Source organism: Citrus clementina, unplaced genomic scaffold (genome assembly GCF_000493195.1).
Source record: "Citrus clementina cultivar Clemenules unplaced genomic scaffold, Citrus_clementina_v1.0 scaffold_7, whole genome shotgun sequence".
NCBI lineage: Eukaryota > Viridiplantae > Streptophyta > Magnoliopsida > Sapindales > Rutaceae > Citrus > Citrus x clementina.
Window position 1 is genome coordinate 5,772,607 of NW_006262075.1, and position 17,152 is coordinate 5,789,758.

Genomic DNA, 17,152 nt, shown 5'->3' on the forward strand with positions numbered 1-17,152 from the left:
AAGTTTTATGTTACGCGTGCAATTCCATTTCTTGTATACTTTATATGATGAATTGATGAGTGCTTCGAACGCGTATGTATGGCAGCACCACATGTTTCCGTGGAGCGTATCATCATTACATGAGTGCTTTGTACACGTTCAACTTGAATGAGATTAACAATATGCTTTTATTTTTTTAAAAAAATATTAACATTTCAAACATAGAAACGTGTTCAGTGAACTGTTATTAGCAATCATGGTTCATATTAAGGTCAATGATAAGTTAAAAGATTAAAAAAAAGAGTACCGATGTATTTTATTCTGTGGTATTTCTAAATATGTATTTTTATGTCTTTAGTGCATATTTTGTTTACGTAAATGAAGGATTGTATATTTGCTTTTGGTAGAATAACAGTACTAATTGATTATGTATTTATTTATTTTGACTAAATTAAAGTCAAGAACAAACTAAAGAATTAAAAAAAATACTCTAATACTCGTAAAATCTATGTTTTTTTATTTTGTTAAATATGTGTTTTACATATTATTTTGTTTATTATTGTTTATTTATTCAGTTACCCTTCAATTTTAAATTTATACAGAAAGACATGTTTTTAATTGTATGTGAGAGTTTATTTTAAAATAATTTGTATATCATTATTTGAATTTCTATTGGCCCTCAATAAATTATATAATATACTAATGATAAATTAATGAAAGAGTGTTTTAGGCTGTTGTTTAAAAAATATACATGAAATAAGTTATTATTTAAATAGTGAGAATAAAATAGGCTATTGTATCAAGCTTTAAGGATAAAAATGATATTTTTCCTTTTTTTTAAAGTTAATTATGTTCTACATTTAAAGTTTTTATAAATTTCTACAGATTTAAGATTCAAGTTAACGTAAGTAAATATGTCGCAGCCAAATCCTTGGATGAATCTATTTTTTATATATTTCATTCTCCGGGACCAATAGGTGATAGCATTTTAACTATGTGAAGCCACGAATTGGCTCTGACCACTTACATCAAGTCATCAAGTATTCGACGCGCTCCGAAAGATTTTCCACTTCCTCAAATGATGATAGAACATAATCGTTTTTTTTTTTTTTTTTTTTTTTTAATAATGATACGATTAGAAGTCTATTGGTATTTTTATAAAGATCTACTGGGACTCATTTTAATCCATTCTATTATATCACAATTATTATTATTTTTTATATTGAGATATATATTCACATTTGTTGGAGACCTATAATTCTCCCCCATTATAAATCTCATCTCTACTCACTTGGTTTTCATAAACAAATAAGTGCGATAGGCCGCTCAACCAACAAAACATGCGGCACGTCTTACTAAAATAGACGGTCAACACTCAACAGTTCTAGGCCGTGAAGAAATGCTCAAGGCTTAAGCAACGCATTTTGACGATGCAGTTATGTTTTGAGCAAGGTTAATAAAACTCATAAGATGACCCAGATTTTAAATTTGCATTTTTCCATTAACAACAATAATTAAAAGAAAAAACAAGTAGAGGAACGAAACAGAAGCAACTGCGAATTCTTAAATCCATCAGTTAGTTTTTTCCCTTTCAATTTATTAGTGTCTACTCTCTCTTCTAGTTGCGCTTGCAGAATACTATAAATCAGACACCAGTTAAAATTTATATACAGAGGGAAGCAAAATGCAAAAGCATATACTATTCTGGAAAGAGCGGAGAGAACAACGGCCCGAAACAAATTTGAGCTTGTTTCTTCTTATGTACACAGTCCATTTAGGCCCTATGAATCCTCTCCTAGACAAAGAGAGAACACATGTACAGCAGTTAAAATTCTCACCGAACTTTAAAAGGTGTTGCCACGCTCTTCCCAAAGCAGCTACTATCGTCAGTGGAAGTATTCTCATCTTTGCAGAACCCACTAGGTTTAGACATTTTTTCAGTGCCTCTACATCTGCAGCAAACAAACCTAGCTGGAACTGCATCGGAATCATGAATGCCAGAACATCTTGTGTGCTGCCACACCCCGCACACATCGCAAGCAAACATCCTTTCCCCATCATCATCCTTAGCTCCACAGATGCAATCCACCGTCCATCTCTCAATGCCTCTCTCCATTCTGTATTTGCTAAGCCCATTTTTCCCTAGGCATCTCCCTCGAACTCGAACTGATTCTGCGGCCCCTAGTAAGAGTTTAACCTGGGTGGAATCATCTACACCACTATAGCCAAGAAGCTCATCGGCCTGAAATCTTCTAAATACTAAATATACATCTTGGAAAGCACTTGATGCTTCAGTTTTGAGGTCAGAAACGGTAGCATTTCTAGGCAAGACAATTATCTCGGAAGGTGGATCAGGGACATTATCTTCGGATGGATCCATGAGTTCTAACTGACATGAGAGGCGGATTGTGTATGAATCATTAATTGAGGAAGTCTTTTCAGGCTTGTAATCTTTCATGAACTGCTTGCAGTCAATGAGCTTTGTAGCTGAACTGATAGCAAGATCCCTTATTGCCTCAGGTCCATAGTTTAGCATGGTTTGTGGATGCAACAGACTCTCAAAAAAGAGTTTCAGGTCTCGCAGGAGAATTTCTTGAGATGGATGCTTAACAACAGGAGAATCATTGCAAGATGTAACACCATTGAAGGATTCATTAGCTGCCTCAAGTCTGTGACAGAGACAACAATAAAGTAAATCATCTTTACTCAATATAAAAATCATAAAGAACTAAACAGAGAAGTCAAATGACAAGAAACCCCCCAAGTTTCATGCATAAAACAATTTGTTCTAAATATACTATTTAAAAAGGCTTCAATGTAAATGGCAAAACACAGTTCCAACCTATGGTATCAAAATAAACATATTTTAGTAAAGAGTGGTATCTGAAATAACTTTCAATTATAACAAAAAAGAAAGCCTGGATCATAATCAAGAAAATAGCTGACACAAATAATTTCAATAGGAAGTAAATGCTGACCTGTACTCAAATACACCCGAATCCGGATTGCACCTGGCTACAACCACCATCCCATCAGCTGCTAATTTTCCTCCAAGCTCCTTGAGACAATGATCAAGTAGCTCTGGTTGAGCCACTTTGCATACTGCACCCCTAAGAGTTCGCCAACTAACCCAATTGGATCCAGACACAGCCCGAAGTACTCTAAACATGGCTTCATCCACACGTTCAATTTCTCCCTTAGTCCAAGAGTGCAAGACCCCTGGGGTACAAGGACTAAGCTTCTTGCAAGTTGCATCATCAATGCGAGTAGAGGAAGACTTGTGGTTGTCATAAATTAACTTCATCAAGAAAGAAAATAGATCTCTTATATTTACAAGCTCACACTCAGATAATGACTGGTAAAATGAGATTCTGTCTTGCAGATGAGTGCGAGGTTTCCGTCCTTGAGAAAAAAAGATGGACAATGGCATGGTAGAAAGGGTTTCCACAGCTGATTTATAGGCATCGTGAGTGAGAGCAAAACTACCAGCACCAAATTCATAACCCCAGTCACCATACCACGGATGGCCTTTGGTTACGGCATGAAGCAGCCGGTACTCCAATCCGTACTTTTTTGATACATCCATCACACTAACCTTTCTATTTACCAAGAGAAAAAGACAAATTAGCTGGATTCTAACTCGCTGCTAGTGTTAGATAATTGATGATTCCAGAGTTACTGAACTTAACATGCAAAACAAAAACTAATCACAAGGAAGATCTAGCATAATATAGTTATCTGAAACCCTAACCTGACTCCAAGAGCTTTACATAACCGATCCCAAAAGTCCATGATATGACAACCTGCAAGGACCCTAGATCCACCTTCTCTGCCATTGACCCTAAGAAGATGGCCATAACCATTCGCATGAACCACTCCATGTAAAAGATGAGTAGTATCCTCTAACTGGTGGTACACCCAATCCTCAACATCATCCGTCGTCGTCACATGGTTGCATGTCTTGCACCTTACAATGAAAAACCAAGAATAATGTAAACAAATTTGATGTGGTTGAAGTACCAAAAATACAACAAATAAGAATTAATTCTTCTTTTAAATGAATTCTGGTTAATACATCGATACATCCAAATCATTGAGACATTGTCACAATGTTATTGAGATAAATTATAATGCAAAGGACAGACACAATGGCTAACCAGTAAAAAGAATAAAATCACTCACCTGGATTCTGACAAATGCAGGGCATCCCCACAGCACGTACATGGTTTGTTATACCCACCAATGGAATTACCATCAGCCTTGACAATGAAATGGTAGCGTTTACTGCTTACAGGATTGCCACTCCAACCTAAAAATCAAAATAAAAAATGCACGATAAGAAATCTAATGACAGAAATTTGCTGTTATGTGCAATATATTTAAATTTCTGCAAGAAAGCTACACTGCATGATGACAAATTTTACAGTCCATCAGTAAAATGACATTTCCTGTCCTATCCTAAAAGTTCTTCAAAAAACCACAAGTCAGTTCAATGCAGTTAAGGTCACAGTTGATTCGAACCAAACAAAAGCCACAATATTAAAAGTAATTCATTTGAACAAGGCCAGAATCAAATTTTAGTAGATGGAACTCATGAAACATATATTCTCAGCTCATTCACAAACAACAGTACAGGCGCAAAGGTTTTTATATCATAATCATATCATAACGAAAACTCATCAGCAACGTCAGACAAAAGGTTAAACCACGCCCCATATCAATCAAAACATAAGATTCTCGGCCGAAAAAAATAAATCAAAACATGAGCACATTAGAAAGACTGAAAGACTACGGATACACAAAAAAAAAAAAAGTTTTATAAAAAAAAAACTTGAGTATTTTACGTGTATGTCAAAAGAAAACTTGTATTTTAACATCAATGTTTACCAATCCAGTATGATCAGCTTAAATATAATAAAAAAACTAATCGAGTATTAATCCATTTGATGACGTGTCCCAGAATTTTACGACGTCAAGTGAAGAGTAAGCATTAGAATCACTTATTGATGTTCACTTTCTCAAATATCAACCACGGATGTCCAAGTATTTACAAGCATGCCATCCTACAATCACACTTAGATAACTAGCAGTCCATACTTAAATTATGAGGGCTATTCTGGGGTAGGAAACTAAGTCGTGCGACCACCAAATAATAGTTGTCACGCAACCGCTAAAGAATGGTGTCCAGTCACATCAATATGGAGGCCAATATGATTAAAAACTGCTACGTGTCCTTCAAACCGCACACGAAAATAACATCTCTCTATAGACAAGGGCCCCGCGTTGCCCACAAACTTAACACTAAACGCGTCTCCGTACATCTCGTGAGAAATTGCCAGGTGTAAACTAATGCGTCCCCAGACTTAAAACTTTTCTCTTTGTTCTTATCCGTTAAGATTTTCATATCCACCGTTCATTAAAAAAAAGCCATCTCACGATATAACCGCATGAGTTATCGCTAAACTTTACAAAAACAAAAGAATCTCTGATTTCCCGCCTTAGAGACCGGCTACCGGGAACAAAAAGCCAAAGACTTTCCTAGAATTGCGTGGAGCAACATAAAAAATAAAAAAAGAAATAAAAAAATTAGAGAAGAGAGACTCGGTCAACAAGAATGAACTCGGAACGTGTCAACTCACCAACAACTCGGCACTGATCGCAGTATACAGATCTGGATCTGGCGACGTCTTCCTCCACCACGTCCAAACACACAGTGAGCGGGGTCGTGGAATCAGAACCGTCCGTTGCGTCAGCGACTCGGAACAGTATCTGCCACGTAAGAAGGTGGGGTAACAGGGAGGAGGGTGGCGGCATCAACGCGTGATTAGCCAAAAAAGATCTAATACTAGTCCTAAACGGCGCCGTTGGAGCAGATCCAGAACCGTCGGTAGAAGGAAAAGTAAGGAAGTCGTTAAGATCCGCGGTGACTCTTCGCTTCATCCGCTTCAATGGCCTGCCGTTCACAACCATATCTTGGATCTGGAAACAGAGGGATAGTTGATCGCACGGTGTAGATTAGAGAAAGCGAGATTTGTATGTGATGCGATTCTGTGTAGTGTGTGGTCTTTTCGGTTTGGGCTTGTGTTTTGAGAGGGAAAATAAAAAGGAACGTTTGATGAGATTGTGTAGGGTTGTATGTTTGGTCAGATGAGATCAGCACAGATCATGATTCATCAAAACTCTGTGATTGATTTTATTTGATTGATTAGTTATTTAGATTTAGCTTTAAGTTTGTTTCTCGCTTTTATTTATTTAATTTATTTATATTTTTGGGAATTCGAATCCGACAGAAACGTAAAGGCGGTTTGGGTAAAGAGAATAGGAGAAAGAAAGAGAAAGTTGTTAGTATCGAAAACTTCGTTGTTAAGCGTGTTCAGCGATACATGTACCTTTTAAATTAGAAGACTGGGAGGCCATCGGTTTTTATGGAATTACTTAAATACCCCTACGCCTTGTCCTTTTTTTTTGGGTTTGTTTGTCGAGTCTTACTCTTTGTCAGCTTAGATAACGGGTGAACAGAACTAGTGCCGAAATACTGGATGGGAAAGTAGTAATTTTACTTGTTCTAGGGAAACTCACTTCTCAATTGGTGCGCGGACACAATGCCAGGCGCGGATACAAAATGAAGGATTCAAAATCTCTGTTTTTATTATTAAACATTTCAAGTTTACATGTTGCCTTTCTAGAGCTTTCCTAGATGATTAATTAATTGATTATAATCTTACCTTTGGCAACACATTTTTTAAATAACTAATACGATTCCTTAAAAAATGTAAATTTCGAATAAAATTTAAATATATTTCTTTTTTTTTCACATAGAAATCTGATTATATACGCACCGCCACACATGTTATTATGTACGATAGCACGATAGATCACGTGTCATGATTTAATTAGTTCAAATCGACTCATAAAATTGTGATACATGCCCTATCACGCACAAAAAAATGTGTGACATTGCACAGCAGATCACGACTTTTTCATATATAACTCGATTTTTATTATTGTTATGTAAATGACATTTGAAACTACTCAAACTTTCCTATAGATTTTCACTTCAGTAGCTCTCTTTTGTTAAGAGAGAATTTACTTTTTGGAAGAAGACAGGCCCAAGCCAGGTCTGGCTCTTGGACATGACTCAAACACACAAATGTTGATTATTCTTTTTGGAGAGGTGCTTTTAACTCCCTTAATAGTTCGGAAAAAAATACCTCTTGTGAATTTACTGCTTTACATTAATTAAAATATATTGCTTTAACCTTATTTTAGTCACATGAGAAGACGCCACTTCGGCCTTGGCCGAAGTGGTGGGCTGCTGCTTGTGAGGGCAGCGGTTCTAGCCCCCACAAAAGCATTGTGGGGGCTAAATGTTCTTTATATCCTTCTCCCTTGCGAAATGCAAGTGGAGTATGGACATCCTCTCCTGTGAGGGGTTATTTGTATTGGGCATGTACTTCATAGAATTCATTGTAATAATGTAAGTCCCAATCATGTATATCTGATTGTAAATATCAGTGTAATACCTCTGCTACAATAAGCAGTTGTTGTAAATATCTGTGTAATGCAGTAATCTGATGATTAATCAGTCTCAAAAAAAAAAAAAAAGTCACATGAGAAGACAAAATTCTTCTTTCATGCTTAGTAGGAGTGGGAATTAATTTGGTTCGGTTCGGTTTTGAGATAAAACGAAAATTTCAATTCAGTTCAGGTAGGAAATCCAAGAAAACCAATTGGTCTTTAAGGAAAATAAAAATCAAATCGAAACTGAAAGCTTAGTTCAATTCAGTTTTGGTTTTTCGATTCGATTTCAGTTTTTTGATAACGATTCACTTAATGGTTTAGGTTAACAAATCAAATTTTAGTTCAGCTAACAGTTCAAATTTTGGTTTGAATTTTGGTTCAATCCAATCCGGTCCAATTTGATTTTTTGATTCATTTTATATTTCAAAGCTTGTACTCCTTATTTTCCTATGAATCTAAGAAATTATGAGTTTTTTTTTTTATGAGGTTTATCCTAAAAACCTTAGAAGTTATGAACCTCAAAACCTATAATGTTTTATTCTAAGTGGTTTGTCATAGAGACTTTCGAACATATGAGGTTTTATTTTAGGTGGTTTGCATTATGAACCTTAAAACCCAAAAGGTTTATCCTATAGGAGGTTTTTACTAGAATCTTGTGATCTTAATAACCTTTTTGGAACCTAAGAGGTTTTATATTAGGTAATTTGTCTTACAAATCTTGGAACTTAGAGTGTTTATCCTATAAACATTGGAACTTAGGATTTTTAGAGGTTAAAAAATTCATAACTTTGAAGGTTTTATCTTAGGTGGTTTGTCCTATAAACCTTTGAATCTAAGAAGTTTTGAAACTTGGAGCTTAGGAACTCTAGAATCTATGTGGTTGAGGTTTATTTTAGGAACCTTAGAGGTTATGAACCTCGAAATTTAGGATTTTTATCCTAAGAATTTTTTAGGTTAGGAATCTTAGAACGTAAGAGGTTTCTTTTAATAATTTTTGTTTATCTCCTCTTGGACTTTGTCGGGACCATATTTATCTTGGCTCTAGTGAGGCCTATTATTTTTTATCTGATAGAAATGGAAAAAGAAAGAGGGAGAATATACAAGAGTAGTGAATTTGGAAGAAAATTTTATGAATAAAAGGAATAATCTATTTAACAAATCAAAATAACAAGTAATGCAAGACAAAATAATTTGATTGTAGACTAATAGATTCAAAAGCCATCACAACAATTAAAAATTAATTTTATCTTTTTTTTTTTTTTAGAAAACTTCTATTCAGGCATCAGAGGAAAAGTTTCATTGTAATTTTAGGATTTCTCTTTAGCTGAATTTTTCTTTCTTTCTTGTTGATTGATTAGTTCTTCTTGCTCTCACATAAATAGTAACAGAAAAACCAATGTGGTTTGAAGAGGAGGGTTCATTGAGGGTTAGTGTTGGTATTAAGAGGGGTGTCAACCGAATTTTTTTTTTAAGAGTTAATTTTCAAATATTTAAAATAATAAAACAGAAAAGGGGTGTTAAGAGATAATGAAGCGTGGATGTAGCACTACTCTTTTTTTCGAGGGTCCAGGGCCTCCACTGATAAGACTTGGGCCAAGTCCAAGTACATTTTCTTGTCTTAATTTTAATTTTTTTCTGATTTTTTTAATAACAATAATTAATCTTCAAGTTCGAAAAATTGTACTGATATACTTTCAGTTCTTTTCTTTTCTTTTTGGTTTCTTGAAAGCTTCATTCATTTATTATTATATAATTCTTTGTTATGCGTGTTGTTATTGTAGAGTCGTAGATTTCATTTTCTGCATTGCATTTTTTTTTTTGTTTTGCTATTGAAAATGTTTGCTAGAAAACTGTATGATACCTTCTTCAAAAAAAAAATAAATTTATTTTAAAATTATTTTTATCTCTTCAGTGGCCATTAAAGTGTATTTTTATTTACTCTACCAGCAACTCAATTCCCCAACGCACGTGTGAGCGAGATAAAACCACAGACATCTTGTTTTTGTATAAAAATTTTTTATTTCAATTATATAAGAAATTTTATTATTTCAGTTAGATGACGCTTGTTTTTATATACCAACTAGTTTTTACTGAGTCAAAAAGGAGAAGAAAAGTATGGCCAAATTAAAAAAAGGCAGAAACTGAAGAACTGTTGCTTTTTGATCAGAAACGTTCGTCACTTTTCTAAAAGAAAAGCATATTCCCCATGCTCAGAGGCGGATCCATTAGTGGGCTATACCGGGCTGTAGCCCGGTATAGAAAAGGAAAAAAAAATCAAATATGTTAGTTAAAATTACAATCATGCCACTAATAATTAATTACAAGAGTGCCATTGAAACTAAAAAAAAGGAAAGAATCTTTACCTAATTCACTTTTTCTTTACTCTCAACCGACAACAATTCTCAAAGCCAAGAATTAAAAAAATCGATTGTCCTCTTCACGATTCTTCATCTGCTTCGTCTTCCAATTTCTTGGGCTTTGCATGTTTTTCTACTGGTATGCTTTCACAACTTATATAAAAATCTTATTTTTTTGTGATGGATTTTACTAGTTTGCTCTATATTTTATTTTGATTCATTATTTTGAATTTGTAATTGGCTATTTAGTTTTTGTGATTGGTTTTGCTGATTTGCTCTGTAATTTGTTTTGATTCATTAGTTTGTAAAGTTTCAATTTTGATTGCTATCCATATATGTCCTGGTAAAACTCAAGCAAATTGAATTTAATAGTTGTACAACTTTTAAAATGGAATTATTAATTGTTTAATAATTAAATTATTTGATTGGCTTAATAATTAAAGATGAAAAAAATTTAAATTGTTTAATTTATTTAAGCATGTTAATTAAGCTTGTATATTATTTTGAATATTTGATTGGCTTTTTTTTAATAAGTTTTGTGATTTATTAGTTTGAGTTGATTTATTATGGTTATTTTTTCACTAATAATTTTTTTTATAATGGAAAAGATGAAAAAAATTGAATTGTTTAATTTATTTAAGCATGCTAATTAAGCTTGTAAATTGTAATTATTAATTAATTTATTAATTCTTATGTAGTTTCATGTTATGGTAATTTATAGGTTATAATGTCCGATAAATCCAAGCCGAGGAAACTCTACTTTCATTCTTTGCCAAAGTAAATGGCGGTCAATCATCAAATGAAACAAGTTCTCCGTGCAATATTGATGCCTCAAGTTCTCTTAAATCTCAAAGAGCTGAATTTGAGAAAGTTGATACTCCAACTAGTATTGACACCCCTTATTGAGATGTTTGGTGCAACTCTTGAAGTTCTAAGAAAGATGATTAATGATGGGCCCAGTCGAGATATGCGTGGAGAAGCTAAAAGTGCGTATAGAGAAATGAAATCCTTCGAGTTTGTGTTCATTTTACTTTTGTTGCATAGAGTTCTTGGGATCTCTGATATTCTTTGCCGAGCATTACAAGCAAAATCTTTAGACATCTTGAATGCTTTGAATTATATCACAAGTACTAAAAGGCTTTTGCAAGAATTTCGAGATAATGGTTGGGATGATTTTGTTAGAAGTGTGGAATCATTTTGTGGAAAGCATGACATTAGTGTGGCTGATATGAGTGTTCGTTATATGGAAGGTACAAGACGCTCTTGTCAACAAAAAGATTATATTACAGTTGAGCATCATTATCACTTTGATATATTTAATGATGTAATAGATTTTCAATTGACAGAGATAAATAGCAGGTTCCCAGAGCAAACTATGGAACTCCTTACTCTAAGCTCGGCTTTGGATCCAATCGATGGGTTTAAATTATTTGATATAGATCGTATTTGTTGTCTTGCTGAGAAATTTTATCCTCATGATTTCACTGCAAATGAGATTTTTGCTTTGAGAAGAGAATTGGAGCATTACAAGTTTGATGTGCTTTCTCATCCACTTTTTCAACAAGTTGCATCACTTTCTGAGTTATGTCGACGATTAATTGAAACAAAGAAGTCACAACACTATTTCTTGATTGATAGATTAATTCGTCTAGTGTTGACTCTTCCAGTGTCTACAGCCACAACAGAGCGTGCATTTTCAGCCATGAGCCTTATCAAGACATCACTTCGCAATAAGATGGAAAATGAGTTTCTTTCAAATTGTATGGTTGTCTATGTTGAAAGAGAAATTGCAGATACTATTGTTCCAGAATCCATAATTGATGAATTTTATTATTTGAAGCCGCGAAAAGTACAATTTTAGTTATATTTTTGTATTGACTACATTTTTATTTTTTATTTTTATATAATTATTTTGTTTAAAGTAATTATTATTTAGTGTAAGATTTCTAATGCTCTCATCTTATTATGTGTATTTTATTTTTTTCTTATAAAATTTTATGTTCACTTTACAATATAACCTTCCTTTTAAATTAGCCCGGGGTACTTTCAAATCCTGGATCCGCCCCTGCCCATGCTTTACGGTTACCTCTACGGCATCAACATCCTATAAGCTCCATCTTCCATTTGATAAATTAAAGAGGGGAAGAAGAAGAAGAAGAAGATCAAAGGACAATATTCTAAAGATGGAAAAGCCATGGTCGAGTTTTGCTATAATTCTCATTTCTTGTTTGTTTGTTGTTGCTCGGAAGAATGGAAGTGTTGTAGGGCAGCAATTTCCAGCAATGTTTGTGTTTGGAGACTCATTGGTTGATTGTGGAAACAACAATTACATAAGCTCTTTGGCAAGAGCAAACTATTTGCCATATGGCATTGATTTCATTGGAGCAGGCCCAACTGGGAGATTCTGTAATGGCAAAACTATTATTGATTTTCTTGGTAATTAAACTTTCTCTTTCATTTTCTTTCCTCTCTCTCTCGTGTTTTTTTTCGCTTCCCATACTTGCAACGTAAGCATTGTTAATTGTTTCTGTATTTGTAGGAGATCTGTTAGGTCTTCCTCTTCTTCCACCATTTGCTACTACTTTCACAGACAGAAGAGACATTCTTATGGGAGTAAATTATGCTTCAGCAGCTGCAGGGATCCTCAATGAGTCCGGAAAAAATCTAGTAATTATTTAACTAATTTATAATTAATTTAAGCTTTTTTTTTTCAATTTTGAAAAGATAGAGTAGCGGTTAAAATTTAAATAAAATTTTTTACCCTCTACTATTGTCTCGAATTTCAAACTCAGATGGTTAATTAAATAAAGTTATTTAAAAATTACTGACAAGACCTTGGAGACGACACATTAATTTATAAATTAAATAAAATTATTCAAAAATTACTGATAAGACCTCGAAGAACATATTAACTCATAATCAATTGAAGGATAATAAACTACTGCTTATTTTTCTGCTTGCTAACACGTACGTGTGTGATCATGATAATGTAACGCAGGGAGATCGGTTCAGCTTAAGCCAACAGGTTCAGAATTTCGAAACAACATTGGACCAACTAAAAAGCATAATAATGGATGAAAGAAAATTGCAACAGCACCTGGCAAAATCATTGGTCGTTGTAAACATTGGTAGCAATGACTACATCAACAATTATCTCATGCCATCTACATACTCCTCCAGCTCCAGTTACAACCCCCAACAATATGCTGATCTCCTCATAAATCACTACACCAGCCACATTATGGTTCGTACACGACACTACTTATGGCATGCATGCTTCTATTTTTTTTTTCTTTCCCGCTTCCTCATCAAGCGAAAGAAAATCAAAATCTGATCCTGTTGTTTCTTAATTTTTGTGATTCGTTCTTAGGAGGTGTACAATTTAGGTATGAGAAAGTTCTTGTTAGCAGCAATCGGGCCTCTGGGCTGCATGCCGAATCAACTAGCCACCGGACTTGCTCCGCCGGGAAAGTGTGTTGCTTATGTCAACGATATGGCTCAAGCATTCAACACCCGACTCATGGCTCTCGTTGATCAGCTAAGCTCCAATTACACCGAGGCTACTTTTGTTTACGGCAATACTTACGGACTGTTCACAGAGATACTCAATAACCCTGATTTTTATGGTAATAACCAACCAAATTCTCCTTGCGCATCGAATTAATCTTTCTCACTAAATCTCGTTCTAACATGTCGCAGGACTCAGTGTGACCGATAGAGGGTGTTGTGGCATAGGAAGAAATAGAGGGCAAATTACGTGCCTTCCATTTTCAATCCCATGTTTCAATAGAGACCAGTATTTGTTCTGGGATGCTTACCATCCATCACAAGCTTTTAATGAGATTGTTGCTCGAAGGGCGTACTCTGGTGGATCATCCGACTGCTATCCTATGAATGTGAAACAAATGGCTCTAGTTTGATTACTTTTTCTTCTTACAAATATTTTGTGTAATTCCTAAGTTGCACACACGGTCACACAATTCACAAAATGATATAGCCTTTATATGCATGTTACATGACATACATAATATTTAATACTCGTAATCATAACATAAGCTCGATGATTATTAATTATATGTTTATATTGTTGCATCATGTGTTTACGAGAGAAAGATAGTGGAAGAGGTTAAAAAAGAGGGTCATTGCGGTTCCGTGCATACTCCTTGTAATCTTTATTTTTTCTTTTTTTGAGCGAAAAGAACATTTATCAATTTCTCATGGCAAATTTATTTAGAATGTGATATATTATTATTACGATTATTATTGTTATTATTTTGAAATTGGATGATATTATTAGTCTAAACTACGATAAAAATAAATAAGGAAGAAAAAAAAAAGAGTATCGACTTTACCAATTTCATTTAACTAAGGCCAACCAATCATTAATAGGAAATTTTCCCGTTGATAGCGTGTATAATAGATAGGTACAGGTGGGCCGTCCTGTGTTATAATCGCAAAAATCACTTTGCACAAATACGGTTTTAGCCTTTGCCTTTCATAATTAATGACCCATTCCTTCATGCAGAAGGAGTTCCTTTTTTATTTTATTTTCTTTTTTTTCCCTCTCTCTCTCACTTGATGACCATTCAGCCTTCTTGTAGAAGTTAACACAAGAAGACAAATTTTTAGATGCGGATATCTACATATAGATCATTTAGACTTCCTATTACATTATATAGTATCTTAATTAATTAAATAAAAATATTTTATGGTATAATAATAAATTCTTATGAGATTTATATTTAGCCATCTGCACCTAGACCATCTATGTATTTCTTCTTAGATCTTATTTGTGAGATTGAAAAAAATAAATATTTTTTATATGCTCTTCTAGTCTTAATTTTTTTTTAAATCAATACAATATTAAATTAAATAATAGGAGACTATAAATGAAAGTTTTTTCTTACACCCACTGTTATAGACAAAATAAAAAGAGACATTTTTAATCAATTCTCTATATAAATTAGATAGAGATCAAAATAGATGTTCTTGTGCTCGGTTTGAAAATAAAAAAAGAAAAGAAATATATTTTAAACAACTCTTATCTTGAAATTCAGAATCACCCTTTCTTAGTATAAGCATTGAAAGCATAAGAACAAAAATAATTGAATTGAAAATATAGTCAGATTCTTGCGAAATTCAAATAAATATCAAATAAAAAAAATCTGTCCTAATTTCATATATATACATATATATAATATAATATAATATAATACTGACAAGAACCCTATAAATGCTACATTCAGTTTTTTTTTTTTTTTTGCCTATAAACACATGGCTTTAACAAGTGATAATTACTAAAAATAAAACAAAAATGAGTGTATATTCATCATATATATCAAATTATATTGAGTACTTTTATAAGATATTCAAAAGTACGCTACTAAATGGGATCTCGTCCTGATTTATTTAATTATTCTATTCTATTTTACAAGTAAATAAATGCTGATATTGCATCGCTCATGGGTATGAGAACTTTTTCGAACGGGGAAAGAAAGAAAGTAGTTAAAATCAAAATTGCATGTTCTATTCATAATTTTTTTTTGTTATTTATTATTCCCCGTCCTCGATTGGTAGAAGTATCAGTTTAGAAAATAAAATTTACGTGAAATAAAATAAAACAGAGTTTAAATGAAAAAAAAAAACTGAGCAAATAATACGGGGGATTAAACAGATAAAAGGCCGAGGGCGAAATCGAAGGGGCCCAGTCTGCATATTTCTTCAGCGTCTGCGTCTCACTCACTTAGAGCGTGCTCTCACCTCCAGTCTTCAGTCTTCCGCCGATACACACTGTTTCCTTTTGCTCTCTCCACTCAGGTCGGTGCTTGTTTCCCGTGAGGGTCGTTCCAAATCATCGTTTCTTTTGCTGTGTGTTTCTCCTTTTCTTCTCTATATTAGTTTCAAAGTCTAATGCGGTGCGTTTTTCGTTTGGCTTTGGACTTTTTTTAACAGGTGAAGAGATCTTAGCTCGGTAATCGAAGGTAACATCGAACCATTTCTCGGTTAAAATTTGTACGGTATTTTTTTCTTTACAATAGAAGGTCAGATCTGTCATTTCCATCTTCATCGGCGGTTTTTCTCTGCCTATTTTACGCTTATTAAAGAACATTTTCTGTGTTTCTCCATTTTTTTTTTTTTGATGTTTGTGAATAAAATGTGTTCTAGCTTAAGCTATTAAGTTTGCTTCTGGATTTGATTGAGGTAATTTTTTCTTAGTACTATGGAGATGAAAGAGAAGAACGGCTTATTTTTCTGGAATATAAAACTAATGAGAAATTTCTTTTTTATCTTTTGTTTCTATCTGGTGGTCCATCAGATAAGAGAAAACACGATTTCCTCCATCTGTGCTATATGTGTATGGATTTTTTATTATTTTGTTGCATTTTAAGTGGAAACAATGCTTAAATTTATTTGATGGTGATTTTGTTGAATTTATTGTGCGCAAGGTTTTTTTTAATAGAAATATCTGTTTTCAACTTGTGTAATCATGAAGCTGGGGAGTGTTTTTCTGGTCTTTTGTATATGTTTTGGAGAAGTGCTTCCTCTTAAAGCTTTTTAAATGGCTGGTCTCTTTTGGTAGACTGCGTATCTCCTTATGTTGTCTAGTTGGGGGAGAGTCTTTCTGTTCTCTTGTATATGTTTTGGAGAAGTGCTTCCTCTGAAAGCTTTTTAAATTGCTGATCTCTTTTGGTAGACTCTGTATCTCCTTATATTGGTTTTTTATCTTAACTAATTTTTTTGCCTGAGCAAAGGAATGATAAAAAAATTTCATATTATTGCTTGGATATTGCTTTGGTTTGATGCTTTGTTTATAAAGCTTTTGCGTTTTTACTCCCTTTCTTTCTTCAAATTGGTGATAATAAAGGAGGAAATGGAAGATTCCACAACAATATCTTCAGACAGAATGATCAGCTGAAATTCTCACAGCTGATAGTGAAATTTCTTTGTTGTTAAATTTTCCTTCTTTTGCTTGCTTTTATTTCTCTTATCTATATATTTTTCTGTGATGTTTTTGTTGGATTTTTAGGTTACTGTCTTTCTTGTTTATGTTTTGTCACTGTTAAATATTAAGATTTGACTCACAAGTTTTATGAAACAATTATCTTATAGAGGATTTTTGCACTAAGATGAGTGCAAGAAGAGGTGGAAAGTCTCCAATTGCTGCTGGCAGCAGCAACACTTCTGTGAAGGGGAAAAATGTGACTGAAGTCTCCAATTCCCAGGTTGATCATTTGAGCGGATCTGTAGCAGATATCAGCCTGGATTCGGCACAGGATGATGGTGGATGGGAGGTT

At 33.7% G+C, this 17,152-nt stretch overlaps 4 protein-coding genes across 7 annotated transcripts in view; 3 read left to right on the forward strand and 1 right to left on the reverse strand.

Moving 5' to 3' along the window:
• Positions 1-1,457: 1,457 nt before the first annotated feature.
• On the reverse strand, positions 1,458-6,425 carry LOC18037322 (PHD finger protein At1g33420). Its single transcript, XM_006426337.2, has 5 exons — positions 5,619-6,425; positions 4,162-4,288; positions 3,731-3,946; positions 2,958-3,578; positions 1,458-2,648 (listed from the first exon to the last, which is right to left on the reverse strand). The coding sequence occupies exons 1-5, from the start codon at positions 5,947-5,949 to the stop codon at positions 1,814-1,816; spliced, it is 2,130 nt and encodes a 709-aa protein (XP_006426400.1). The 5' UTR covers positions 5,950-6,425; the 3' UTR covers positions 1,458-1,813.
• Positions 6,426-9,844: 3,419 nt separating this feature from the next.
• On the forward strand, positions 9,845-11,733 carry LOC112096700. 2 transcript variants are annotated; one of them, XM_024180017.1, is made up of 3 exons: positions 9,846-9,996; positions 10,579-11,107; positions 11,204-11,733. In XM_024180017.1, the coding sequence occupies exons 2-3, from the start codon at positions 10,639-10,641 to the stop codon at positions 11,716-11,718; spliced, it is 984 nt and encodes a 327-aa protein (XP_024035785.1). In that variant the 5' UTR covers positions 9,846-9,996; positions 10,579-10,638; the 3' UTR covers positions 11,719-11,733. The 2 variants fall into 2 exon arrangements, with proteins under 2 accessions (XP_024035784.1, XP_024035785.1); XM_024180016.1 differs by having other exon boundaries at positions 9,845-9,996; positions 10,579-11,733.
• A 101-nt stretch (positions 11,734-11,834) lies between these two features.
• Positions 11,835-13,826, forward strand: LOC18037323 (GDSL esterase/lipase At5g08460). The gene is made up of 5 exons (XM_006426338.2): positions 11,835-12,293; positions 12,397-12,524; positions 12,856-13,101; positions 13,228-13,483; positions 13,557-13,826. Exons 1-5 carry the CDS (start codon positions 11,855-11,857, stop codon positions 13,775-13,777), a joined length of 1,290 nt encoding a protein of 429 aa, XP_006426401.2. The 5' UTR covers positions 11,835-11,854; the 3' UTR covers positions 13,778-13,826.
• A 1,677-nt stretch (positions 13,827-15,503) lies between these two features.
• Positions 15,504-17,152, forward strand: part of LOC18036693 (protein SUPPRESSOR OF GENE SILENCING 3) — a 4,545-nt gene continuing 2,896 nt past the window's right edge. The window contains exons 1-3 of one of the 3 annotated variants that reach the window (XM_024180460.1): positions 15,504-15,674; positions 15,810-15,898; positions 16,968-17,152. The exon at positions 16,968-17,152 is cut by the window's right edge and continues 873 nt beyond it. In XM_024180460.1, coding sequence (XP_024036228.1) covers positions 16,985-17,152 — 168 coding nt within the window. In that variant the 5' untranslated portion in view covers positions 15,504-15,674; positions 15,810-15,898; positions 16,968-16,984. Of the gene's footprint in view, positions 15,675-15,809; positions 15,899-15,991; positions 16,059-16,967 lie in introns of those variants that run through there. The other 2 variants (XM_024180459.1, XM_006426340.2) reach the window with 2 other exon arrangements.

Coding starts and splice junctions, on each gene's coding strand:
- LOC18037322 (XM_006426337.2), bottom strand. CDS start 5,949: ATGGTTGTGAACGGCAGGCCATTGAAGCGGATGAAGCGAAGAGTCACC. Junction 3,947..4,161: donor CTGCATTTGTCAGAATCCAG/GTGAGTGATTTT, acceptor TTTCATTGTAAG/GTGCAAGACATGCAACCATG. Junction 3,579..3,730: donor TGTAAAGCTCTTGGAGTCAG/GTTAGGGTTTCA, acceptor CTTGGTAAATAG/AAAGGTTAGTGTGATGGATG.
- LOC112096700 (XM_024180016.1), top strand. CDS start 10,639: ATGGCGGTCAATCATCAAATGAAACAAGTTCTCCGTGCAATATTGATG.
- LOC18037323 (XM_006426338.2), top strand. CDS start 11,855: ATGTTCACTTTACAATATAACCTTCCTTTTAAATTAGCCCGGGGTACT. Junction 12,525..12,855: donor ATGAGTCCGGAAAAAATCTA/GTAATTATTTAA, acceptor AATGTAACGCAG/GGAGATCGGTTCAGCTTAAG. Junction 13,484..13,556: donor CAATAACCCTGATTTTTATG/GTAATAACCAAC, acceptor AACATGTCGCAG/GACTCAGTGTGACCGATAGA.